Source organism: Phocoena sinus, chromosome 11, assembly GCF_008692025.1.
Source record: "Phocoena sinus isolate mPhoSin1 chromosome 11, mPhoSin1.pri, whole genome shotgun sequence".
In the NCBI taxonomy this organism is placed as follows: Eukaryota; Metazoa; Chordata; class Mammalia; order Artiodactyla; family Phocoenidae; genus Phocoena; species Phocoena sinus.
This window is the reverse complement of record NC_045773.1, coordinates 38,353,661-38,379,484: the sequence shown is the minus strand read 5'-3', so window position 1 is coordinate 38,379,484 and position 25,824 is coordinate 38,353,661. Positions and strand designations below refer to the sequence as shown.

The 25,824-nt window shown below is 42.3% G+C and overlaps 1 protein-coding gene across 6 annotated transcripts in view; it reads left to right on the top strand.

The window, feature by feature from the left end:
• Nucleotides 1-25,824, top strand: part of RBM6 (RNA binding motif protein 6) — a 108,450-nt gene that overhangs the window by 81,928 nt on the left and 698 nt on the right. For 3 of the 6 annotated variants that reach the window (XM_032648148.1, XM_032648153.1, XM_032648149.1), the window contains 14 exons: nucleotides 3,429-3,503; nucleotides 9,427-9,487; nucleotides 11,606-11,878; nucleotides 12,309-12,469; nucleotides 13,500-13,597; nucleotides 14,512-14,554; nucleotides 14,695-14,776; nucleotides 15,021-15,106; nucleotides 15,642-15,788; nucleotides 17,760-17,855; nucleotides 18,999-19,259; nucleotides 21,056-21,130; nucleotides 21,824-21,921; nucleotides 24,474-24,603. In XM_032648148.1, the coding sequence (XP_032504039.1) occupies nucleotides 3,429-3,503; nucleotides 9,427-9,487; nucleotides 11,606-11,878; nucleotides 12,309-12,469; nucleotides 13,500-13,597; nucleotides 14,512-14,554; nucleotides 14,695-14,776; nucleotides 15,021-15,106; nucleotides 15,642-15,788; nucleotides 17,760-17,855; nucleotides 18,999-19,259; nucleotides 21,056-21,130; nucleotides 21,824-21,921; nucleotides 24,474-24,603 (1,686 nt within the window). Of the gene's footprint in view, nucleotides 1-868; nucleotides 887-2,323; nucleotides 2,491-3,428; nucleotides 3,504-9,426; nucleotides 9,488-11,605; nucleotides 11,879-12,308; nucleotides 12,470-13,499; nucleotides 13,598-14,511; nucleotides 14,555-14,694; nucleotides 14,777-15,020; nucleotides 15,107-15,641; nucleotides 15,789-17,759; nucleotides 17,856-18,998; nucleotides 19,260-21,055; nucleotides 21,131-21,823; nucleotides 21,922-24,473; nucleotides 24,604-25,824 lie in introns of those variants that run through there. The other 3 variants (XM_032648154.1, XM_032648152.1, XM_032648151.1) reach the window with 3 other exon arrangements.

Here is a 25,824-nt window from a genome sequence, read left to right as displayed (position 1 = left end):
GTCTGTTTATTCTTTTTTTCTTAGAATTTTTAAAAAACATATTTATTTATTGATTTGTTTTGGGCTGCATCAGGTCTTAGTTGCAGTACGTGGGATTCTCCACTGCAGCACACAGGCTCCTCATTGCGGGGCATGGGCTTCTTTCTAGTTGTGGTGCATGGGCTCAGTAGTTGTGGGGCGTGGGCTTAGTTGCCCCGAGGCAGTGGGATTTTAGTTCCCCCACCAGGGATCAAACCTGTGTCCCCTGAATTGGAAGGCAGATTCTTAACCATTGGACCACCAGGGAAGTCCCGTGTCTGTTTATTCTTATTAAAACAGTTGGCTCCTGGGCTTCCCTGGTGGCACAGTGGTTAAGAATCTGCCTGCACAAAAAAAAAGAATCTGCCTGCCAATGCAGGACACATGGGTTCGAGCCCTTGTCTGGGAGGATCCCACATGCCGCGGAGGAAATAAGCCCGTGCGCCACAACTACTGAGCCTGCACTGTAGAGCCTTCGAGCCACAGCTACTGAAGCCGGCATGCCTAGAGCCCGTGCTCCACAACAAGAGAGGCCACCGCAATGAGAAGACCCCATGCAGCCATAAATAAATTTATAAAAAATCAATTGGCTCTGTTCTTCAATAGTGATGGGTTTAACAGCCATTTTGTATTCTTTAGCAGTGGTGTCTGGTAGCCTCATGTCTAACCATGTGCAGATTGAAAAGAAAGGGCCGCCTTAGTTGTAGGGGGCTCTGAGGAATAAGAAATCAGTGGTTAGGACTCTGCACTTCCGTTGCAGGGGGTACGGGTTCAATCCCTGGTCCGAGAACTAGGATCCTGAAAGCCTCGTGGTGCTGCCAAAAAAAAAAAAGAAATCATGCATGCCTTTGTAACACATGAATTGAAGGTAATCTTCTCAAATTGATATGCTGTGAGTACTCCTAGCAGGGTGAGTTCCCTAGCCTTGACAGAAAATCATCAACAGCTTCTGGAACATCATATTTGTTATCTGATAAGTATAACGTGCTCTTTGCCTTAGGAATTCCTGAGTCTACTGATGCCTCCAAGTGGTACAATCAGAATTTGCAATTGACTGCAATTCACAGTAGTGCCTTGTTCTGATGGCACTGTTCACTGTTCAAATGGCAACCCACATGTTTTATGGACTGGGTGTACAGGTGTACACGACAGCAGTACCTTCCTCTAGAGCCACTGTGTGCTAAAGCACTCCAGTCTTCCAGGGATAGTTGGATCCATTCAGTCTTTTTTTCGTTCCATAACTGCTTATTAAGCTCCTTTTCTGTACCAAGTACTGAGCTTGGTACTGATAATAAAAGACCAGCAAGATTTAGCCTGGTTGATCAGATTTGGCCCAGCATTTGAAAACTAACACTAAGCGCTGTCATAAAGATACAGGTTCTGACATGCAGTGACCATTCCCTTATGAAAGCTTAGTCTTTCAGTAGATTGAAATGGGGTGTGAAGTATTATCTATCACCTGACAAGCAAGTAAGATGAAGTGAGTAGCTAATCTGATGAATGAGTGACTAGTCCTTTTCTAGCACTTAGGGCTCGAAATACAGGTATTGAGCCCTAACTATATCCCATGCTAAGCACTCGACATGTATTAATTTACTTAATCTTCATAACCACCATATGAAGTAGGTACTGTTATTCCTACTTTACAAATGAGGAAACTGAAGCACAGAGAAGTTAAGGACCTTGCTGATGAAGGTCATGGAGTGGAGTCAGGATGCAAGTTTAAGGAACCTGACCCAGAGTCCATATTCTTAAATGACATGATATACTGCCTCTGGGTGGAAGGGTATCATCTTGACCAACCTCCTGTATAGGTAGAGCTTGGCAGAGTGATAATCCCCCGACCCTCCCTGTCTGCAGAGCTTTTTCTCTTTCCTGGATTGGCTCCTAGAGCAGATTACCTATCCCTAAGAGTGAGCAGGAGTTGCCAAATGCAGCAGGCAGTCCCTTATCTACAGCCCCAGAAGTGAATCTGCCTCTCCCTTTCACCAGCTGGGTAACCTTGCCTCTCTGAGCATGTTTCGTCATCTGTAAAATGGAGATAATGATCATGGGATCATTTAGGGGTTAAATGAGATAACGTACTTAACAGTTTCTGGCTCTGAGTAAGCACTTAAAAAATGTTAGCAAATTTTTATTATCATTGTCCTCTAGCCTTGAGAACAAACCATGAAACAGTTGATTCTCAGAGACCAGATTCTAGGACTTAGGTAGGTGGGCAGGTTTTTTTTTGTTTTGTTTTGTTTTCACAAGACAATAATTTTATTCTATGTATTTCTCTTGACTCTTTTGGTGTGAAAAGCAGAGAGGTAAAGCATTATTTGACAGATGTATGGATTCAAGCAAGAAACTGAGGTCCAATTGCAAAGAAATGCCTTGTATAACTCAGAGCCCTGTCTGAGGAGACACAGAGGACCCTAGAGGGCGGAGAATGAACACAGCGCAGGGGCTAGTTCCAGAGTCGCATCCTCGGTTAGTTCACTTGCAAGTGTGGGTGAGGGTCCCTTGTCAGTAGGCAGAGATTTTTTTTTTCCTCTGCTCTAACACATATCTGCTGTGTAGTGTTTATTAAACAAAATTTATTTTTTTCTTGATGTGAAAGAATTCGTGTCTTGTCCAAAATGCAGAGGCAAAGGAGCTCTGTAACTGCAGGCTTGTTGAACCCCTTTTCCCACCTGTTCTGGTGCCAGGCTTTCCCAAAGTGCTTATTTGCTAATGGTTGCTCCTCAGTTCTCATGGCCAGCTCACTCTGAAGGCTCCAAGCCACAGTGATGCTGCTGCCACCACCGCCACTACCACCACTGCTGCCACCACCAGCCATTCAGTTTCCTGCTCTAAGGATGTGACCTGCCGTGAAGCTTTCACATTCCTCTTTTCTTCCTGTCTTCGGTGTTGTACCTCTTTCTTTTGGTGCTTTTGCCATGCAGCAGTATTGCAAAAAAAGTTTTCAGGCACCAAAGTTAAGAGCCCTTACTACCTCACCAAGGGGATTTGAGTTAGCTATGGAAAAGAAGATAATTGAGAGGACTCCTGTGCCTCTGTGCTTCAGAAGGAAAGAGTTTGCTTCTTGACAGTGTGCCAGCTCCCTAGCCAGGTGGGGGACGTGCTGGGACTACATGACCTCTGGAGGAGTAGACTGGGCCTAACGTGCCCAAAGACAGCGCCCCAAACCACAGGAGCCAAAGCTGAAGACTGATTTCACCTTCTCCCATTCCCTTTCCCTAAGCTTAAGCTTGCTCTGCCACACTGTCCCAAGTCTGTGGCTTATAACAGCCATTTCCTTTTGCTGGTGAATAAGCCCACTCTTTGTAAAATGTTTCAACTTAGGGACTGGAAAGGCTCTCTGTGCTTTCCTGTCTCTTTGTTTCTCCAAAGGTTAATGTTAATGGCTTCTGTCTTTGTCTTTACAGGGAACTCTAATGATCCATGACAAAGAGGTCACCCTTGAGTATGTACCAAGCCTGGATTTTTGGTACTGCAAACGGGTAAGTGCCAAGAATTCCTCTCCTTAGAAGTAAGGATCCAGCATCACAGCTCCTCCATGTCTACAGGAATGCTGCCTGGTGTAGTATGCATAGCCAAGGGCAAAGCTCTTCTTCCTTGGTTCACTTCAGATGAACTGGAGGTCAGGGCAAGATCATCTATAATTTCTGCTTCCCAGCTACTGCCTGTGGCCATAGAGGGTTCTGGGCCTGTAGTTGGAGACCTTTTCCCAAGGACATATGCCATGCTTTCTGTTGATTACGAACTGAAAGAAAAACAGTCCCTTGACTTACAACCTCTCCCCAAGTTACCCTTCCTGGGGTAAAGAGGATTTATTAGTGTTTGGAATGATGTATACAAAGAGGCTGGTTCTGTGAGAGATACACATTTTTTTTGGATATTCAGGGGTTTCCAAGGATATAGAACTTTAAGTACCATGGTATTTTTTCTCTCTTCAACTTCATATTGTTCTTGAATGGCATATATAAAGATTTTAGGCTATACTCTTTTTAGAAGTCCAGTTTGATTGCAAATGAGCATGAAAATATATTTTGTCATTTTTCATTGCTACTGTTTAGTTTCAAAAATAAGTTTGAAAAATCCATATAAAGTTTCTGAACCAAGATTCATTAAAAGTGTTGTAGAACTTGATAAAATTAAGTAAAAGTTTTAGCTTTACATTTTGGAATACAATTTGGATAGCTGTGATTGTCATTGACCAAAGTATTCATAGTTCATGGATGTAGTACCTTAAGCTGTCAATTTAGGAAAACATTTAACTATTTTTTAAAAGGTGATGAAATACACATAACATTAAATTTACCATTTTAACCATTTTAAAGCATATAATTCAGTAGCCTTAAGTACATTCACAATGAAGTGCAATCATCAACACTGTCTAATTCTAGAACTTTTTCATCATCCTAAAAGGAAACCCCATATCTATTAAACAGTCTCTCCCCATTCCCCTTTCCCTCAGTTTCTGGAAACCACTATTACTATTCTGTTTTTTATCTCTATGAATGTACCTATTCTGAACATTTCATGTAAGTAGAACCATATATTATGTGACCTTTTGTGTCTGCCTTCTTTCACTTAGCATGTTTTCAAGGTTCATCCATGTTATAGTGTGTATCAGTACTTCATTTATTTTTATGGCTGAATAATATTATATGGATATACCACATCTTGTTTATCTGTTCATCAGTTGATGGACATTTGATTTGTTTCTACTTCTTGGCTATTGAGAATAAGACTGCTATGAATATTCATGTGTAAATTTTTGTTTGAAAACCTGTTTTCAGTTCTTTTGGAAGTGCCCAGGAGTAGAATTGTTGGGTCATATGGTACTTTTCATTTTTTAACTCTTTGAGGAACCAATAAACTGTTTTCCACAGACAGCAGCTGTACCATTTTACATTCCCTCCAGCAGTGTCTGAGGGTTCCAATTTCTCCACATCCTTGCCAACATTTGTTATATTCCTTTTTTTTTTGATAGTAGCCATCAAACTATTTCACATCCACCAGCGGGTGTGAAATAGTATCTCATCATCATGATTATGATGATGATTTGCATTCCCCTAATGACTAATGATGTTGAGCATCTTTTCTTGTGTTTGTAGCCACTAGTATATCTTCTTTGGAAAAACGTTTATTCAAGTCCATTTTTGATTAGGTTGTCTTTTTTTTTTTTTTGGAGTATAGTTGATTTACAATGTTGTGTTAGTTTCAGGTGTACAGGAAAGTGAATCAGTTATGCATATATTTATATCCACTCTTTTTTAGATTCTTTTCCCATATAGGCCGTTACAGAGTATTGAAGAGAGTTCCTTGTGCTATACAGTGTAGGTCCTTATTAGTTAATCTATTTTATATATAGTAGTGTGTGTATGTCAATCCCAATCTTCCAATATATTCCTCCCCTCTGTCTTCTTGTTAAGTTGTAAGAGTTCTTGGGAATTCCCTGGTGGTCCAGTGGTTAGGACTTGGTGCTTTGACTGCAGTGGCAATCTTTGGTCGGGGAACTAAGATCCCACAAGCTGTGCAGTGTGGCCAAAAAAAAGAAAAGAAAAAGTTGTGAGAGTTCTTTATATTTTCTGGATGTTTATCCCTTATCAGATATGTGATTTGCAAATATTTTCTCCCATTCTGTGTGTTGTCTTTCACTTGCTTGATAGTGTCCTTTGATACACAAGGTTTTAATTTTGATAAAGTCCAAATCATCTATTTTTTTTCTTTTTTAAAAAAAATTTATATATATATTTATTTTGGGCTGTGTTGGGTCTTTGTTGCTGTGCACGGGCTTTCTCTAGTTGCAGTGAACGGGGGCTGCTCTTCATTGGGATGCGCGGACTTCTCATTGCGGTGGCTTCTCTTGTTACAGAGCGCGGGCTTCAGTAGTTGTGTCTCACAGGCTCTAGAGCGCAGGCTCAGTAGTTGTGGTGCACGGGCTTAGGTGCTCCACGGCATGTGGGATCTTCCTGGACCAGGGCTCAAACCTGTGTCTTCTGCATTGGCAGGCGGATTCTTCACCACTGCGCCACCAGGGAAGCCCCTATTTTTTTTTCTTTTATTGCTTGTCCTTTGGTGTCATGAAACCATTGCCAAAGCCAAGGTCTTAAAGACTTATCCATATGTTTTCTTCTAAGAAATTTATAGTTTGGGCTTTTATATTTAGATCTTTGGTCTATTTTGAGTTAATTTTTGTTCCAGGTATGAGGTAAGGGTCCAGTTTCATTCTTTGGAATGTGGATATTCAGTTTTCCCAGCACCATTTGTTGAATTAACTATTATTTCCCCGTTGAATGGTTTTGGTACTCTTGTTGGAAATCATTTGACCATAGATGTATAGGTTTATTTCTGTAGACTCTCAGTTTTATTCTGTTGATCTATATTTTTATCCTTATGCCAGTACCACACTGTTTTTTGTTTTTGTTTTTTTGGCTGCGTTGGGTCGTCGTTGCTGCGCATGGGCCCTCTCCAGTTGCAGCGAGCAGGGGCACTCTTTGCTGTGGTGCGGTGGCTTTGCCTGTTGTGGCACACAGGCTCTAGGCACACGGGCCTCAGCAGTTGCAGCATGTGGGCTCAGTAGTTGTGGCTCATGAGGGCTCAGTAGTTGTGGCTCGTGAGAGCTCAGTAGTTGTGGCGCACGGGCCCAGCTGCTCCACGGCATGTGGGACCTTCCCAGACCAGGGCTCGAACCCACGTCCCCCGCATTGGCCGACATATTCTTAACCACTGCGCCACCAGGGAAGCCCACCACACTGTTTTGATTACTGTAACTCTTTAGTAAGTTTTACAGTCGGGAAATGTGAGTCCTTCGATTTTGTTCTTCTTTTTCAAAATTGTTTTGGCTACTCAGGGTCCCTTGCAATTTCATATACATTTGAGGATCTGCTTTTCCATTTCTGCAAAAAAGGCCATTAGAATTTTGAGAACATTTTGCATTTTAATAGTGATTGCCTCTACGTCTTAGAATTATGAGTGATTTTCCCCTGTCTCTTAAACTTTCCATTATTAGCTATAATGCACACGTATTGTTTATTTTATAATCAGAGATGGAGGGAGCTAGCATTAAAGGGAAAGTTTTGAACTCTATTTTCTGTTAACTAGCAGACAAAAATGTTAACATCTGACATCAGAATTATATAGCTGTTGCCAAGGCTGTTGCTTGAAAGAACAGAATAGCTTGGTTAAATTGTTCCCTAAAATGGCAGGCCACTTGTTCAGCTGGTTCAGAGGTACTTTGTAATTTTTGTGCTTTTCTGGAAGAGTTGAGGTGCCAACCCTGCATATGTGATCTTTGGCCTGATGTGAAATGCACTGACTTTTAAAAAAATTCATAGCAGTATTACTCATAATAACCAAAAAGTAGAAACAACCCAAATGCCCATCAACTGATGAATGGATAAACAAAATGTGGTATAGCCATACAGTGGAATGCTATTTAGCAGTAAAAAAGAATGAAGTACTGATAGGTGCTACGACATGAATGAACTGGGAAAAGACTATGCCAGATGCAAAAGATTAATTCTCTAGGACTGGGGGTGAGAATGGGAGATGACTCCACCAGGTTTCTTTTGGGGATGAAGAAAATGTTCTAAAGTTAGATTATGGTGATGATTGTATTATAGATATGCTAGAAATCATTGAATTGGACACTTAAAACTGATGGATTTTATGGTATTTAAATTATACCTAAAAAAAAAAAAAATTATACCTACTCAGGTTAGGATCCTGATTCCCCCACTTACAGCTCTGCTGTACAGTCATCCAATGGTATCTGTGGGGGATTGAGTCCAAGACCCCCTGCTGATATCAAAATCCACAGATGCTCAAGTCTCTTATATAAAATGATGTAGTATTTGCACATAACCTAGGCACATCCTCTCGTGTACTTTAAATCATCTCTAGATTACTTATAGTAGATAATACAATGTAAATGCTATGTGAATAGCTGCCGGCATGTGGCAAATTCAAGTTTTGCTTTTTGGGACTTTCTGGAATTTTTTTCCCCCAAATATATTTGATCTGTAGTTGGTTAATCTGCAGATGTGGAACCTGTGGATATGGAGGGCCAACTGTAATAACAAATAGCCCTCAAATCCTAGTGATTTACATTGACAAACATATTCTTTGCTCACATTATATGTCCAGGGGCTGTGGGCAGTTGCTGCAGTTCGTCTTGGCTGCTCAGTCTGGGACCCAGGTGGAAGGAGTTAGTCCCGCATCGGGACTTCTGGCCAAGGGAAAGAACAGGACGCTCATCTACACAAGCATTGGCTCTTAAAGCTTCTGCCAGACCTGTGTAGATCACGTTCACTCATGCTCCATTGACCAAAGCAAGACATGTGGCAAGGCTGACAGTGAAGTCACTCACCCTGCAGGGAGGCACCACAGTCACTTGACAGTGGGCAGGGCTGTGTGTATGATCTGCTTACAGAGAAGGGAACAATAAAGTAATTGACTTTAATCACCTTGCTCAAGTGATTTAACCTCTCCAGGCCTCAGTTTCATTATCTACAAATTGGGGAGATAATAATTGTTCGGATCAGCAAGTGACCACATATAAAGTAAAGTAAGCCCAGTACATGCTGTGTGCTGTTTAATCATTAGCTGCTGCTGCTTTTATTATTAACTCTCTCCTCCTCCATTTGGTATTCTTTTACTCAACCTACAAGGCCCTACTCATAGAATCCTTTTCATGGTTCCTGCTCTTTTGGTTTCTTACCAGTCAACTCTGCCCTTCTAACACTCTGAGCTCAGTGGCAAAAGTTCAGGTTTGGGGCTGTGTTTGGGGTTGGGCAATGATAGACTTGCCTTTTTGTTCATAGGTTCAGATAAGAAGAACTACATTCACAATGCAAAGTGTCTCTTCCCTTGTTCTAGGGTAGTGAATTAACTTTTCCTTTTAACATCCTCAGAATAGCTGCCAGAGACACTACTTATGGATCTTCCTCCTCCTTCTGTGCCCTTTTTAAAATCAGTGTTTGAGAAAGGAATTGATCACTGGATTCTTCTCAGTTCCAGCCAAGCCTGAATAGGGTTGTCATAACCAGTTCAGGATCAAATTTTGGATGCAGACTGAGTGGTAATAGCTTTAGGGCAGTATATCCTATAAACCACTTAATAGTCCAGTTTTCTTAGTCAAGTTTACTTCCTGTAGAAATCCTTGTCCAGAGCAAAAGCATTTGGGGCTGCTCCAAGGTCCATATACCCTGTTAGAGGCAGCTCTCAAACAGCAGCTCATCAGAGTCCACGTCAGCTCTGATGAGTGGAAGACATCAGACTGATTAGGTTTTACGGTGATCTGGGATATGGCTTATTTCTTTCATTTTTTGGCAGTTGTTGCTGTGTTGGATATAAGTAAGATTTAAAAAAAAATTTTTTTTTGGTCAATTTGAATTCTTTTCCTTTCCCTTGTAGTGTAAGGCCAGCACTGGTGGACACCGATCTTCATGTTCATTCTGCAAGTGCCCAAGGGAAGGTGAGTGGTGGTAGAGATGGAGGTGGTAGTTTTTATTTTGTGCACTGAGCAAAACAAATTTCATGCTTTCCTTGGCTTCAAAGAGTGATCATCCCTAAATACAAGATGATCTGTAAAGCTCTTAAAAGTGCAGTGTGATAGCTAACTTCGTGTGACCTGTTAGTAAATCGTTTTGGATCTCAGAGTTCTGCCAGGGGAATGAGATGGGTTATGGGCTCCTTATCCATAACACAGCTGACCAGATGTCAGTAGTATTGTTACTCAGAATACATTTTAAGGACATGAGATTGAGAAAGAGTCTACATAGCATTAGTCCATGTGGACACCCCACCCACCCTACCCCAGCTTCTTTGAAGTTATTGGGAATAATTTGCTATTGTTATTATTTTCTCATTTACGTTCTAAACATTTGAGGATCTTCAACACAAAAACATTTGTTAAAGTAACAGTAAAAATATAAACAAGAGACAATAATCAGGATTGAGGGTTTGTGTTATTTTTATAGAGTAATAAACCTAACAGCTTCTCAGTAACTTGGTTTTAAACTTAATTTCTCCTGAGAACCTGTAGGTAAACAACCTTGAAGAGTCTGTCAAAGGCATCTGTAACAATAGTCCTATAACAATGACTGTTATGTGCCTCTTTCTGATATTATTCTGTAAGGAAAGCTAGTGCATGACCATAAAATACAGTTCAGTGCTGGGATCCTGTTAGTCTTCTGAAAGATCTGTTTGTTCCAAGGTTAGAACTTAGCATGCCTACAAAGAATTCCTTAGCTGGGCTTTTGGCCTGTAGTGGAGATTCTACTCTCTAGTGAGGGCTGTGAAGCAGGTGTTCTGAAAATCTTTGGGGAAGGCTCTACATGCTCTAGAGACCAAACTAGCATATGGGAAGGTGAGTAAATAACTTGCCCATGGACAGGTTGGAGATTTTTAGCTTGTTGTATTACTTCAATTAGGCAAAATTGTACTTTTTCCCTCAAGAAAGACTTCTTTCTCAGTCTACTCTAACAAATGAACAGATGGTTTATAAAAACCCTTGAGCACCATACCACTAAGATGGCTGAAACAACTTTAACATGGAAACATACATAGCAAGTATTCATTGGTTGCCTGTCACTGCTGCTAAGTAATATCTACACTGCTCCCATAGAATGTCTTTTTGAGCCTCATGACTTCCTCTAAGAATGAATTAATTGCAGAAATACCTCCAATTAACTGGACAAATTATCCTGCTTTAGAAAGAGATTTGAAATGAGTCATTTATATTTTGAAGGACATTTGCCCATTGTAATTATTTGCATATAAATGAGCTGTGTGCAGGTAGGTCTCTTCTTAGCTTCGCCGGAGAATAGGGTGTCTGGTCTTACAGAATTTGAGCAGCTATCTTAGTACCGTAACACTGGAAGAAGCAAGGCCCCTAGCCATACACGTTTGAGATAAGTGTTTCTAGCAAACTTCTAGCAAGGGCCATATCTTTGGTAATTTTGTCCCCAGATCTGTTCTATCATTGGTTATAATAATAAAGATCAGGGTCTCATGAAAGATTTAAATGTTGGGGAAGTGATAGAAAACTCGTAAGATTAAATTTTTTAAATACTGGGTAGTTTCTTCTGTTAACTATTTTATATGCTGTCTTATTAGCCATGCTTAAAGTCTGTCAGAGGACTTTTTTGTAGGTATTTCTTTGACTTTTAAAACTATTCCAAGGGGCTTCCCTGGTGGCGCAGTGGTTGACAGTCTGCCTGCTGATGCAGGGGACACGGGTTCGTGCCCCGGTCTGGGAGGATCCCACATGCCGCGGAGCGGCTGAGCCTGCGCGCCCGGAGCCTGTGCTCCACAACAGTGAGAGGCCCGCGTACCGCAAAAAAAAAAAAAAAAAAAAAACTATTCCAGGGAATTCCCTGGTGGTCCAGTGGTTAGGACTTGGTGCTTTCACTGCTGTGGCCCAGGTTCAGTCCCTCGTCAGGGAACTAAGATCTTTCATGCCACGTGGTGCAGCCAAACAAAACAAAATAAAAGCATTCCAGTATGAGTATTTGGTGGCAGGTAAGGAGGAATCACAGTGTTTGGGGGGATAAAACCTGTTGGAGATTCTCTTTCTGTTCTGTTCCTCTAGCGACAGAGGCCAAGCAAGAATTAATAACCTACCCTCAGCCTCAGAAAACATCCATACCAGTACCATCAGAAAAACAACCCAGCCAACCAAGGTCAGCTGATAAGGAATCTGAACCCAAGAAGCGGGAAGAAGGACAAGAACCACGCTTGGGACATCAAAAGAGAGAAGCAGAAAGGTATCTCCCTCCTTCGCGGAGGGAAGGGCTCACCTTCCGAAGAGACCGAGAGAAGGAGCCATGGTCTGGGGAGACACGCCAGGATGGGGAAAGCAAAAGTAAGTGGTTTGTTGGGGCATGTACCAGACCGTGACCACTGTGGTTGGAACATAGATTGCTTGTGTTGTGGCTCTGGACCAGCAGCTTCCTACACCCTAGTGAAACTGCTCGGCCTGATTGAAGAGGCTCTTGCTTTTCCCGGCCTCACTGAAGTAATAATCTATATCCTCCAAATAGCAAGTTGCTATTCAGATGCAGCAAAGCATAACTTTAGATATCTAAGTATTGGGGAAGAAAAATATGAAGTATTTGACTAGCATTTTGTTATAGAACCAGCCTTGGTAGAGCAGGGTAATATCTGCAGTCATCTGCAGTAAAAAAAAATATATACACACACACACACACACACTCAGGCTCTGAGGACTTCAAAAATGTAAACCTTTCTCTCTCTTTCCTTTCTCCTCTCCCATTTGTGCTTGGTTTGTTCAGCAATCATGCTAAAACGCATCTATCGTTCCACTCCACCTGAGGTGATAGTGGAAGTGCTGGAGCCCTACGTCCGCCTTACTACTGCTAACGTCCGTATCATCAAGAACAGAACAGGCCCCATGGGCCACACCTATGGCTTTATTGACCTTGACTCCCATGCGGTGAGTCATAGTTATCCGTCACCACCACCCCCACCCCCTGGATCCCTCACCTCCTACTACCTCAGAACAGCCTACGGATGGCTGGCTATAGAAACCTCCAGAAGGTTTGAAGGACTTTAATCTTGGAATTCTCATTTGCTACTTGGTACCATAACCCCTCTTACTCTTTTCTTGGGGTCCATTCAGGTGAAATGACTGCCCTTGAAAGTTGGAACTCTGAGTGGTTTTCCAGATCCATTTTTGTCTTGTGGCATTTACAGTTTCCAGTTAAAATAAAGTGACAGCTTAGTCACTTGTGGAAAATCTGAGGACTAAACCTTTTCAAGATTTTAGTGAATTTTCTGATTTCTTAAAATCATTTTGCCTGGCCACACACAGTTTTATGTTTGATGGAAACAGAGCATTTCCTCTTTTTCCTCAAAGTGTTGCTTTAATAGATTTCTTGTGGCTTGAAGTTTTAGTTGTGGGGCCCTTTTCTGTGGAAGTAATGTGAGGATAGCAATGAAAATCATTGATATTTCTTAGATTTCATGCTCAGAAATCACAAGAGACTTTGTAAACTGAATCTGATGCAGTGACAGTTGCAGACTAGAAGAGGATTTGAATTTCTGAAATTTATACCAAGAACTGATGTCTACTCTGACCATTATTCTGATCAACCCTTCATTAAGAGTTGCCTGTTTTTGCCAGTGTGCTCTTAGTATTACAGTTATGACCAGAACATAATGTTTAGAAATTTTTCTTTTTTTTTTTGTGGTACGCGGGCCTCTCATTGTTGTGGCCTCTCCCGTTGCGGAGCACAGGCTCAGTGGCCATGGCTCACGGGCCCAGCTGCTCCGCGGCATGAGGGATCTTCCCGGACCGGGGCACAAACCCGTGTCCCCTGCATCGGCAGGCGGACTCTCAACCACTGTGCCACCAGGGAAGCCCTAGAAATTTTTCTTTTGAGAAGGAAAATCCATGTTCAGTTTTCTTTCAAGGGACATGTCCTTTTCTCTCTTTGGGTTCAAATGAGTCTTTGCTTCCCCAGGAAGCTCTTCGCGTAGTGAAGATCTTGCAGAACCTTGATCCACCATTTAGCATTGATGGGAAGATGGTAGCTGTAAACCTGGCCACTGGAAAACGAAGGTAAAGCAGAGGGGTGCTACCCCCACTCAGGTTTTTGGGAGGAAACTCTTATTCCTGGCTGGAGAGACAGATAGTAAAACGTGGTGCTTTCCCAGTATGAGTTGCTTCAGGTACGTGTGTATGTTTTCTTTTTCTGAAGCTTGCCTTGTTCTGACTCTAGGTTTTTGTTTTTCCCTTTAAATAGCAGTACTAGGTACTTCTGTTTTTTTTTTTTTTTTTTTTTTTTTTTTATGCGTTACGCGGGCCTCTCACTGCTGTGGCCCCTCCCGTTGCGGAGGACAGGCTCCGGACGCGCAGGCCCAGCGGCCATGGCTCACGGGCCCAGCCGCTCCGCGGCATGTGGGATCCTCCCAGACCGGGGCACGAACCCGTGTCCCCTGCATCGGCAGGCAGACTCTCAACCACTGCGCCACCAGGGAAGCCCCGGTACTTCTGTTTTTTCCCTCTTGATTCTCTGGTATCTTTGGGTCCCAGGTGATGGTACAGTCTTGGATGTGCAGGGAAAAAATCACAATATATCCTTGCCCCTTGGAATCCTAAGAAAATGCTGTCTTGACTTTGTTCATACCCCCATAGTGCTGGGAAATCTTATTCTTCTTTACTCCTTCATTCTTCTTGACCCAGGAGTGGTAACTGGGAAATGGCTGCATCAGAGAGGCAAGCTTACAGGGATGGGGCAGATCTTGCTCTGGCATCCTCAACTCAGTTGCTGTTTTGCTTCAGCCGATAGCTTTGTAGGAGTCCCACTGCCCCTCGCCTCGGGAGTCTCTGCATCACCAGACTTGCTTACTGTCTGGGTTGGTTCCTTTCCATACAAAAGAGGGAAAAGAGTTTCTCAGCAAATCTGTAGGGTTGGGCACTCCTCAAGTGGCTTTTGGTAGCAGGCTCAAGACATGTTGTATTGTTTGTTGCAGAAATGATTCTGGGGACCATTCTGACCACATGCACTACTATCAGGTAGGCTTCAGCAGTTGGGGGGTGCTCTATTAAAATCCTCAAGTGACTGAAAGAGTGATCTTAAATTTTCTTTAGTGGGTAATTGTTAAGGTAAATGGCTATCAGAAGTTCCATAATTTTAACTTGTCTTTCTGTGATAGGGTAAAAAATATTTCCGAGATAGGCGGGGAGGTGGCAGAAATTCAGACTGGTCTTCAGATACAAATCGACAAGGACAACAGTGTGAGTGACCTTTGTCTTATTTCTATTGTTCTTTTTGGCTTGACTACTCATTCATTGAAATCTTTATGGTCACAAAGTTGGCAAGAGATGCAGTTGACTAGGGGTTATGTCTCAGAGAGCATCATCTACAGGTTCTGTACTATTTTGGGTTGGCCAGCCTCATTCTTAGATTGTTCTTGATGAGTCCCCAGCAAGGGCTTCATTGGACAGGGACTAACACTGGCTCTGGTTTTATTCCCTCTAGCTTCATCTGACTGCTACATATATGATTCTGCTACTGGCTACTATTATGACCCCTTGGCAGGAACTTATTATGACCCCAATACCCAGGTGAGTTTTTGGCTTTGTTATTTTGTCAGTGATTCTTTTGAGAAAAGTACCTGTGATTTGTTACTTTGAAGGTTTTATTCCCTGTATTCTCTGGTTGCTCATTACATGAAAAGTATAAAAATTTAAATCTGTATAAGCTGAATATTTCTCCATTCAAGGCAGCTGCTCCACTGTTGTACTATGTGTACCTCATGTCTACTTCTTGTTTTAAAAAGTCCAGGTTTTATATTGAGTTATATTTATTTAGGTGGATTTTAAAGATGATAATCTTCATGTTAACTCTTGTACATATAGAAAATCAATGCGGTGTGGCATTACAGGCAAGAACAGTGCTGTTCTTGGAAAAATGGACAGTGAGTGGTCTGGCTACATCCTGGCCCCTGAAGTGGAGTTTTCGATTGTTTGTTATGGTCTCTTCTTAGGCTTGAGGGAGAGAGCTGTTCTTTCCCTCAGAAGGGAACTGTGCTCCTTAGATCTGGAATTACTGGGAAAGTGAAACGTTCTGTAGACTTAACTGTTTCCAACTGTATTGCAGCAAGAAGTCTATGTGCCCCAGGACCCTGGGTCACCTGAGGAAGAAGACATCAAGGAAAAGAAACCCACCAGTCAAGGAAAGTCAAGCAGCAGGAAGGAAACGTCTAAAAGAGATAGCAAGGAGAAAAAAGACCGAGGAGTGACAAGGGTAAGAGGACTTGTGAATCTGCTCCCTTTTCACCACATAATTACAGATTAAAAGAAAAGAGTCATAGACAGACGAGGTCTGGGTTTGAAGTGTAGAGTTACTAAAAAAGCAGGCAGTCCACTAGCCTCTTACAGCCTGTCGTCACTCTCTTCTCTAAATACAGAAACTGTGGATGGTGGAACAAAGTGGCTCAGCTCAAACCCCAATACCTCAGCTCCACACAGTTTCACTTTCCTACATCCCTTTTCAGTGCTTGACTCCGTATACACATTTCTATAGGTGTAATTGTAGCAGGGGGATACCATTTTCTATTCTTTATTCACTTTATATTTGATCATAAGTATTTTTTCATGTTTGTATAATACTCTTTATTACTTCCATGCCTGTATGGTAAAAATTCGTAGTAAAACTGTGACCTTGTTTTCTTCATCATTCCTACATTGTTTGTCTCCTCTTTCTAATCTTATTCTGTTATAATATACAGCATTTAGCATTTTTTTTTTCTTTTTTAAATTACTTCCTTAGGATAAATTTTCAAGAACAAAGATGATGAACATTTTTACATTTCCTGACATAAAATCAAATTATTTTCCAAAGAATTATATTGATTCACCCTGACACTAGTTATGCATTAATGCAAATGGATGAATTAGCCTGTGGCTTAATTCATAACTTGTCTTTTTTTTCCCCCCCTTCTAATACTACTAGTGTTTATGCAGATACATATATATAGAGAAAGAATCTGTCTGAGAACTTTTTTCTTCTAATTTTATTGAGATATAATTAACATACAGCACTGTATAAGTTTAAGGTATACAGCATAATGATTTGACTTATATGCATGATGAAATGATTACCACAGTAAGTTTAGTGAACATCCATTGTCTCATAAAGAAACAAAATAAAAGGAAAAAAATGTTTTTTTCCTTGTGATGAGAACTCTACAGATTTATCCTCTTAACAGCTTTCATATATAACATACAGCACTGTTCATGTCTAGTATTTATGTATATTATAATTGGAAGTTCTTACCTTTTGACCACCTTCATCCAATTTCCCCACCCCTACTCCCACCCTGCCTCTGGTAACTACAAATCTGATCTCTTTTTCTTTGAGTTTGTTTGTTTGTTTGGGTGTTTTGTTATGTTTTTCTTTTGTTTCCCTACAACACTGTGTTAGTTTTGGTTCACGACATAGTGATTCAAAATTTCTATACATTACAAAATGATCACCACTGAAAACTTAGACTTTAAAGTTATACTGGCTTAATATGTGGGGGGTTTTTTGTTTTCTTTATAAATTTATTTATTTTCATCTGTGTTGGGTCTTCATTGCTGCGTGCGGGCTTTCTCTAGTTGCGGCGAGTGGGGGCTACTCTTCATTGCAGTGCGCAGGCTTCTTATTGCGGTGGCTTCTCTCATTGTGGAGCATGGGCACGCAGGCTTCAGTAGTTGTGGCACATGGGCTCAATAGTTATGGCTCATGGGCTCTAGAGCATGGGCTCAGTAGTTGTGGTGCACGGACTTAGTTGCTCTGCGGCATGTGGGATCTTCCCAGACCAGGGATCAAACCCATGTCCCCTGCATTGGCAGGCGGATTCTCGACCACTGCACCACCAGGGAAGCCCCTGGCTTAATACTTGGATTCTGCTTTTGCCCCTTATTCTTTCTAACCATATTCTCAATCATTTGTAAAATGAGCATATTAATGCCTATTTAGAAGGATTATAGTAAAGGCTGAAGGAGAAAATGTATATAAATGCATCATCTGGTGCCTGACATATAGTAATCACTCAATATATACTAAATGTGATGTTTTTTAAGTTTTTTTTTTAATTTTGGAATCATTATAGTAACATTACAGATATTTCACAAATTAAGAGGTTTGGAAAATCAGACTCATTTCAACAGGGTTAACTCTAAACCCAGCTTTTATAAGTATCATATAAAAATTATCTGGGATTTTGATCAGTTTCAGGAAAATGCCAGTGAGGGGACAGCTCCCCCAGAAGATGTCTTTAAGAAGCCTCTGCCTCCCACTGTGAAGAAGGAAGAGAGTCCTCCACCAGTAAGGCTAAGCTGATGCACTGGGCTAGGGCTGGGGCTGGTTCCGAATGGGAAAGGAAGTTCAAAGGTTGATGCCTCACTTTGGTGTTGGTCCTTTAGCTCTCTGTGTCTCACAGACAAGACTCTTCTTGAGTATAAGCATGAGGTAAATTTTCCTGTCTGCTAATAGGGGTATTGATGGAGAATCAGAGGCAGTTATCTGTCCTCTTTCCCTCTGCCTTGTGACATTCCCACCAGACTGGCCCTTTTTAAGTTAGAATCTCGGTCTTATTAATTCTTCTCTTCTAAATGACCAAGGAAACCCATTTTCCTGGCCCTGATGTTTCCTACCTTTTGGTGCTGCATGAGAATCTCTTAGATGTCGAGTGCATGCATGGTCATTTTTATAGTTTGCCTGCCAGAGTGAACAATGCTAACACTCGTACCCATTTTTTAGATGCCTTTAAGTGATAGTGTCAATCTAATCACAAGTTATTTTGATTAAATATAAATATATAACAATAGAGACCCTCTGTTTGTTTTTATTTTGATTGATCATATGCCAGTGATCATGCATCATTATTTAGCATTTCCTATAAGCTACTGATAAATACTTTTTGCCTGCTCTACATTATTGATTCAGTTCACTATAACATCTGTCCTAACCATGCCTTTGTCTTTACCTTACTCAGGAGCTGAATCTGTCTACCTGAGTGTTTATCCTTCAGTTGCTTTTAGTCCATCTCCTAAATCTCTTTTGCTCTAGGAGTTACTGTAGCCTTGATGAAAGTTATCTTTCCTTTTCTCCATGGGTTACAGTGACTTGGAGGTGGTTGCTATCTCTGCCTCTTCAAAAGTAACATATAACTTTTAAACTCTCCCTGTGGTCTCTGTCAGTTTCCCTTTCTCTTCCTTCTCATCACTGTTCTGTTGCTAGAGTCACTCCTAAGGGAAACTTTCTGGCTTATCTCAGTGGACAAGGAGACAAGTCAAGCTCGAGCCATGTTGCTTCCATCTGGGAAATGAGCAACATGGTCAGTGGGCCTATTTTGAACCCAGTTCATTATTCAGGCTAAAAGAAATGAGATGCCCATATCAGAATATCCAGAAAACAGGCCCCAAATATAGGTTGAGTTTGCGTTAATCCCTGGCCTTCTCCTACCAGCCTAAAGTGGTAAACCCACTGATCGGCCTCCTGGGTGAATATGGAGGAGACAGTGACTATGAGGAGGAAGAGGAGGAGGAGCAGACCCCTCCTCCACAGCCCCGCACAGCACAGCCCCAGCAGCGGGAGGAGCTGACCAAAAAGGAGAATGAAGAAGACAAACTCACTGACTGGAATAAACTGGCTTGTCTGCTCTGCAGAAGGCAGTTTCCCAATAAAGAAGTTCTGAGCAAACACCAGCAGCTTTCAGACCTGCACAAGGTATTAAGGGAAGGGCCCTGACCTTTCGAACTTTTGACTCTTTATCACTGTTGAGCATTACAGTGACTAAAGAAGCTTATGCTGTCCTCCTCAGCCTGTATCTTCCCCAACTCCTCTAATTAAATCAGTTTAATTCAAAAATGAGTTGCTGGGACTTCCCTGTGGTCCAGTGGTTAAGACTTCGCCTTCCACTGCAGGGGCCGCAGGTTCGATCTCTGGTTGGGCAACTAAGATCCCACATGCCATAAAGCGCGGCCAAAAAAAAAAAAAAGACAAAAATGAGTTGTTCCTCCACCTTTTGTTCATGAGTTGCTCTGCATTAAGATGGTGCCCACCTTAAAAAAACTTCAGGGTGTAGACCCAAGGCAAGCATCATGGCTGTGGCTGGGGCACCAAACATGGAAGCTGTGCTGAAGACAGGAGGAGAAGGGGTCGTGGAAAAGGAAACTCACCTGCTGGGTTTCTCATCTTAGCTCTACCATTAACCTAACAGTTGGACTTCAGATAAGGCCCTTTTCTTCTTTGATACTTGGTGGCTTCACCTGGTTCCATCTAGCTCTGACAGTGTGTGGTTTTCCCCAAGGGTGAGTCACATTCTGCCATCTCTTCATGTAGTGAGTTATTGCTATAAGCCATGGCACCACAACTATTCTTGGGGTGTTAAACTGACATACATTGGTCCTCCATTGCAGTCTTCTCATTTATATGTACTGGCCAAGGAGCCAAATTCTGGACAAGTAAAGCCCCTAGATGGACTTGTGTTCTCAGTATAAAGTAATTTCTTTCACACTCCTTTTCTAGCAGATGTTGCTAGAGCACGTGAGGGGATTAGATTTAGACTTTCTCTCAATATAAAACCCCAAGTCTTATGTAGCTAAAAGCTGAAAAGCTCTGCTTTGATGGTAGGCACACCTCTTCTTCCAGCTGCCTCTGTTGAGGCTCTGCAAAGTTTCTAGGATTCTGAGAGGCTCCTTCTGACAACCCCTGCAACAGACTACCTCCAAGTTCCTTTGACCTTCTGGAATTCTGAGTCATCAGACAAAACATTTAAAATTCAGCTCTCTTATGAAAGTGCTAATAAATTGCTAAAGAGATTAAAAAGTTGTTGTCAGGAAAGAGGAGCCAGAGGTCTGATGAATGCACAAACTGAACTAGCCCTGGGACAGTGGAACGTGGACTATAGCACTTTTCCTTTCCTTGCAGTAATCCAATGCAAAGAATCCCCTTTCTGTACAAGAGCTACTCTGGACACCTTAAGTTTCTTATATATGCCAGAAGGAGCCACACTTCAGGAGTGTAGGACCCTCAAGGAGTACAGGACTCTCAGAGAAATCTGTTCATTTGTGACCTTGGAGTTCCTTTTCCTGTTTCTCTGTGGGCTTGAATAGTGCCCACAGAGAATAGCGTCTGAGGATGGCAGGTGGTAGTAGGTGGTGTGGGCATTTGGTTTTCTTCACTGGTGCAGTCAGATTCCCCTCTCCCATTTTTACCTTAGGTAAAGAGATATAAACCAGATTTGTGTCTTCTACACTTTGGAGAGAAGTAGGATAAAATTCTGTCTTGTGCCACAACATGTAACTAATCTATGTGACAAGCCAGTGTTAGAACCTGGGTTCCCATTGGTGAGCCTAACGCAAGACCAGTTAGGGATTGTTGCTTGCGTGGTGCCATGATCACTTGGGAGAGTTGGTCAGTGAAAGGAGCTACAGTCCTAGAGCAGCTATCAGGAAAGGCCTAGAGCATTTCTAGGACCACTCTTTTTAGACCTACACTCATAGAACTCCCTCTCTTCTCAGCAAAACCTGGAAATCCATCGGAAGATAAAACAGTCTGAGCAGGAGCTAGCCTATCTGGAGAGGAGAGAACGGGAGGTAAGATTTGGTGACTTGTTACTCCCTTGACCCCCAACTCTTTTTGCTTTCTGGTGTAGCATTTGTAGGCTGTGCTGAAGATAAAGAACGAAGAAGCCCCAAAAGATGGTGTATATATTTCTCAAAACTCATCAAACTACATTAAAGTGGGTACATTTTATAGTTTATAAATTATACCTTAATAAAGTTGCTTTTTTTAAAGGTGATGTTAGGGTCTTTGGGTAGGTGAAATAACATTCCTCCTTCCTGCCCAGCTTTTAAAATCAATGAAGGAGTGTTGGATAGGGCTGCTGAAATAGCATCTTTTACTGTTAAAGGCCAAGTTGGAGGAAGTAGCTTAGAGTGAGAGCCAAATGGACTTGCTATCTAGACCAATTAGGCAGACTCACTTACCCAGCTACAGGCTTCACTGGCCCATGACAGGTCTTATGTGACGGTCAAGAATCCACCTGTGGAGGTGTATTGGAGAGCACCTCCTCCTCAGAAGAGGAAAAGATAGCCTCTTCTTCCCAAATTTACCAGTTAGAGAAGCCACTACTTTCTCAAGAAGAATGTTTGAAGGAATGAGAGATTACAGGAGTTACCAGTTGAATCCCTTCACATTAGAAGAAATATCGGGAATAAAGTGAAGCGTTCGCAGTCTCCCACCCCCTCAGATGGGAGTCTCAGATCTGTTCTTCTGCTTACCAACAGGGAAGGTTTAAAGAAAGAGGAAATGATCGCAGGGAAAAGCTCCAATCTTTTGATTCTCCAGAAAGGAAACGAATTAAATACTCCAGGGAAACTGACAGGTAAGCTAGAAACTCTTCACTCAGCCTAGGTCTCAAGCCTAATGATGAAACCATCACTTTCTCTAACATGCTGCCTTTTTCCCTCTCGGGGAGTGAGGTTATCAGGAACAGGTTCTGTCTGAACTCTTGAGCATGAAGTTCACCCCAGCCTTTTTACCACCTGTCTTAACACAGGGAATATGTATGTTTGCATGTAAGAATCCCTGGCTGCTTAGCTGCTCAAAACCAGGGCTGGAGTGGCTATAGTTGGGAACCCTTTCTCTCCTCATCAGTAACACTGTACCTCCGTATTAGCCTGATAAGAATGTCACACTCTTGGACTTTTTTCTCTAGGGAGCCTCCATTCTTACACATTAGGTGCTGAATAAATGGTTGGCTGCTGATAGAAATATATGATCTCTCGCTTCCTGTGCTTGTTTCTAGTCAGAGAGCTCCCAAGTTGTGAGTCCAGAGTTACACAGAATTTGCTGATAGCCCACTGTGTACAGATACTGCACCAAGGGCAAGGAATATTCATGTGGACAAGACACGTATTATCCTTGACCGTCTGAACAGAGAATAGGAAGGCTTAGGTGATACTTTGTCTTGTAGGGCAGACACAGAAATCCGGTAGAGAAGGGGAGGGCATTTCAATTGGAGGGAACTGCATGCTTCATGGATGAAAGAGAGAGAGGTCATGATGCATTTGAGAAGTTGTAAGTAGCTTGATGGGCTGAACACTGAAGATAAGTGCTTGAGTGACAAGGAGATGAGGCTGGCTCAACAGACACAGTCCAGTTCTTGAAGTTCATGCTCCTTTAACACCTTGCTAAGACTTTGTCTTAGGGCAGTGGGAGGTTATGAAATGGTTTTAAGCAGGGTATTGATCTAGTGAAACTTGAACAAGTCTCTACATTGGTAAGCAAAAGAACTAGTAGCCAGGGTAGAGTATGCCTGTGTGGAAAGGGGAGATGATTGATGGAGAAAGACCCCTAAGAAGTCTAGATGGGGTCTGGGGCTCTAGCATTCCAACTTATTTGTTCACAGCCCTCAGTAAGACATTATTTTGAATCATGGCCCAGAATATATGTATGTGTGTAAATAACTGAAAAAGAAATCTTCATGAAAAATACTTCATTACTGTGCAATAAACACTGACATTTTTATTTTAGTCTATTCTATTCGCATTTGTAAGAAGTGCTAAGTTGGGACCACTTAATCAATGTAGCATCCCATTGGGTCATTCTCTGCAATTTGAAATACACCGAAAGATGACAAAACTGAAGGAGTCAGCCAGGAGGAGGAAGAGCACCTTAGCCCTGAGTCAGTTGGGTGTAGCTGGGTGTAGAAAGAGATGCCTCTCTCTTCTCAGCACCCATCACATCACATTCTACTGGCTCTCCTCCTTCTAAGTCTTCTCTCCTGCTCCTCTTCCTTTTCTGGGTTATTCCAGATATTCTCCAGGACTCTGCCCTCAGTTTTCCTTTATTCTTGCTCCTCCATCCTCTTGACTTGGACTGCCTACGGTACCCAAGGCTTTAGCCACCACTCACAGGCTAACAAGTCCTATGGCTCCATCTCAAGTCATTTCTGTTTTCTGAGCTCAAAAATCATTATTTCTGTTTACCTTCTGGGCATATCCTCTTGCCCACTCCTCAGCCTCCTCACACTAAACAATTACTCAATATTACATTCCACATTATTTTCTAGTCCAGTCCTGCTAAACCTGCTGTATTCCTATTTCAGAGTAGTAACATCATCGCATCATGGTCTACCTGGTCTGTCCCAATCTTCCTTCTTTATCCTCTGTATCGTTAGTGGCCACATCCATAATTAAGCCTTGCCCCAATTCCTAGCTCACCTCCAAACTGGACTGCTTACTCCCCATCTTTGCTCTTCAGTCTTTCTACCCTACCACCAAAATGACCTTTATAAACAGAAATCTCCTAAAACTAGCCTTTTTGTGAACATACACCTTGCCTAAAGGGAGGCCTGGGTTCTAGAGATTCTTTGCCTGAAGTATGAAGTACAGAGTCATGATTTAGCATGATGTTCAAGGCTTTTCACAATCTGGCTCAAGCAGCCTTTTATCAATTCCTGCCACTCTTCCTCTGGACAAATTGTATTCTTTCACTTCTCCTTGCTTGTGTCCTCCTTTCCTCCCATGCTTTTTCTAGCTTACAAGCTCCTCATTTGTTAAGACCCAGTTCAGGTATACCCTTCTGTTAGAATTCCTCATTTTTGGTGATGCCCCTTCAGGTTTGTGTTCCCTGTTTGTATTTCCATAGTAGGTGTATACTGTTGCTACATCCATGGCTGAGCTCTTCAGTGTGCTGTAAGCATCTGTTGACATATTATCCTTCTCACATCCTTCCCCATGAACAGAGTCAGGTCTTGGTCATCTCTGTATCCCCAGGACAAAGCCAGTTTCATAGATAGCAGGCACTCAAAGATACTGTTTAATATTCTTAAGAGGAGGCAAATCTGAATCAAGAGGACAGAGGTTTTTATTGGGCTCACAAGCATGTCACTTTGAAAGTGCTGGTGTCTAAGTATGTATGCTTCTTTTGCAGTGATCGTAAGCCTGTTGGTAAAGAAGGCATCGACAATAGCAGCAAAGGAGGCTGTGTCCAACAGGCCACTGGCTGGAGGAAGGGGGCAGGCCTCGGATATGGCCATCCTGGATTGGCTTCAGCAGAGGAGGTGAAATGGTTTCCATCTTGTTAGGGGTGGCATGAACCTGGCCTATACTTAGTTTCCTCTCATTCTGTGGCCCAGAGCTATGTCCTTGCCTATTAGCTGGGCTTTCACCACTGCTGGCAAAGAACGTGAGAGCTGAGAAGCCTGTCAGTCCTTTTTTTTTTTAAAGAAGATGTTGGGGGTAGGAGTTTCTTAATTTATTTTATTTATTTTTGCTGTGTTGGGTGTTCGTTTCTGTGCGAGGGCTTTCGCTAGTTGTGGTAAGCGGGGCCATTCATCGCAGTGCACGGGCCTCTCTTGTTGCGGAGCATAGGCTCCAGACATGCAGGCTCAGTATTGTGGCTCACGGGCCTAGTTGCTCCACGGCATGTGGGACCCTCCCAGACCAGGGCTCGAACCCATGTCCCCTGCATTAGCAGGCAGATTCTCAACCACTGCGCCACCAGGAAAGCCCCGAAGGCTGTCAGTCTTTTTTTTTCTTTTTTTTACATCTTTATTGGAATAATATTGCTTTACAATGGTGTGTTAGTTTCTGCTTTATAACAAAGTGAATCAGTTATACATATGTTCCCATATCTCTTCCCTCTTGCATCTCCCTCCCTCCCACTCTCCCTATCCCACCCCTCCAGGGGGTCACAAAGCACTGAGCTGATCTCCCTATGCTATGCGGCTGTTTCCCACTAGCTATGTATTTTACGTTTGGTAGTGTATATATGTCCATGCCACTCTCTCACTTTGTCCCAGCTTACCCTTCCCCCTCCCCATATCCTCAAGTCCATTCTCTAGTAGGTCTGTGTCTTTATTCCTGTCTTACTCGGTACTTCATGACATTTTTTTTTTCTTAAATTCCATATATATGTGTTAGCATATGGTATTTGTCTTTCTCTTTCTTTTTTTTTTTTTTAACATCTTTATTGGGGTATAATTGCTTTATAATGGTGTGTTAGTTTCTGCTTTATAACAAAGTGAATCAGTTATACATATACATATGTTCCCATATCTCTTCCCTCTTGCGTCTCCCTATCCCACCCCTCCAGGCGGTCACAAAGCACCGAGCCGATATCCCTGTGCCATGCGGCTGCTTTCCACTAGCTATCTACCTTACGTTTGTTAGTGTGTATATGTCCATGACTCTCTCTCGCCCTGTCACAGCTCACCCTTCCCCCTCCCCATATCCTCAAGTCCGTTCTCCAGTAGGTCTGTGTCTTTATTCCTGTCTTACCC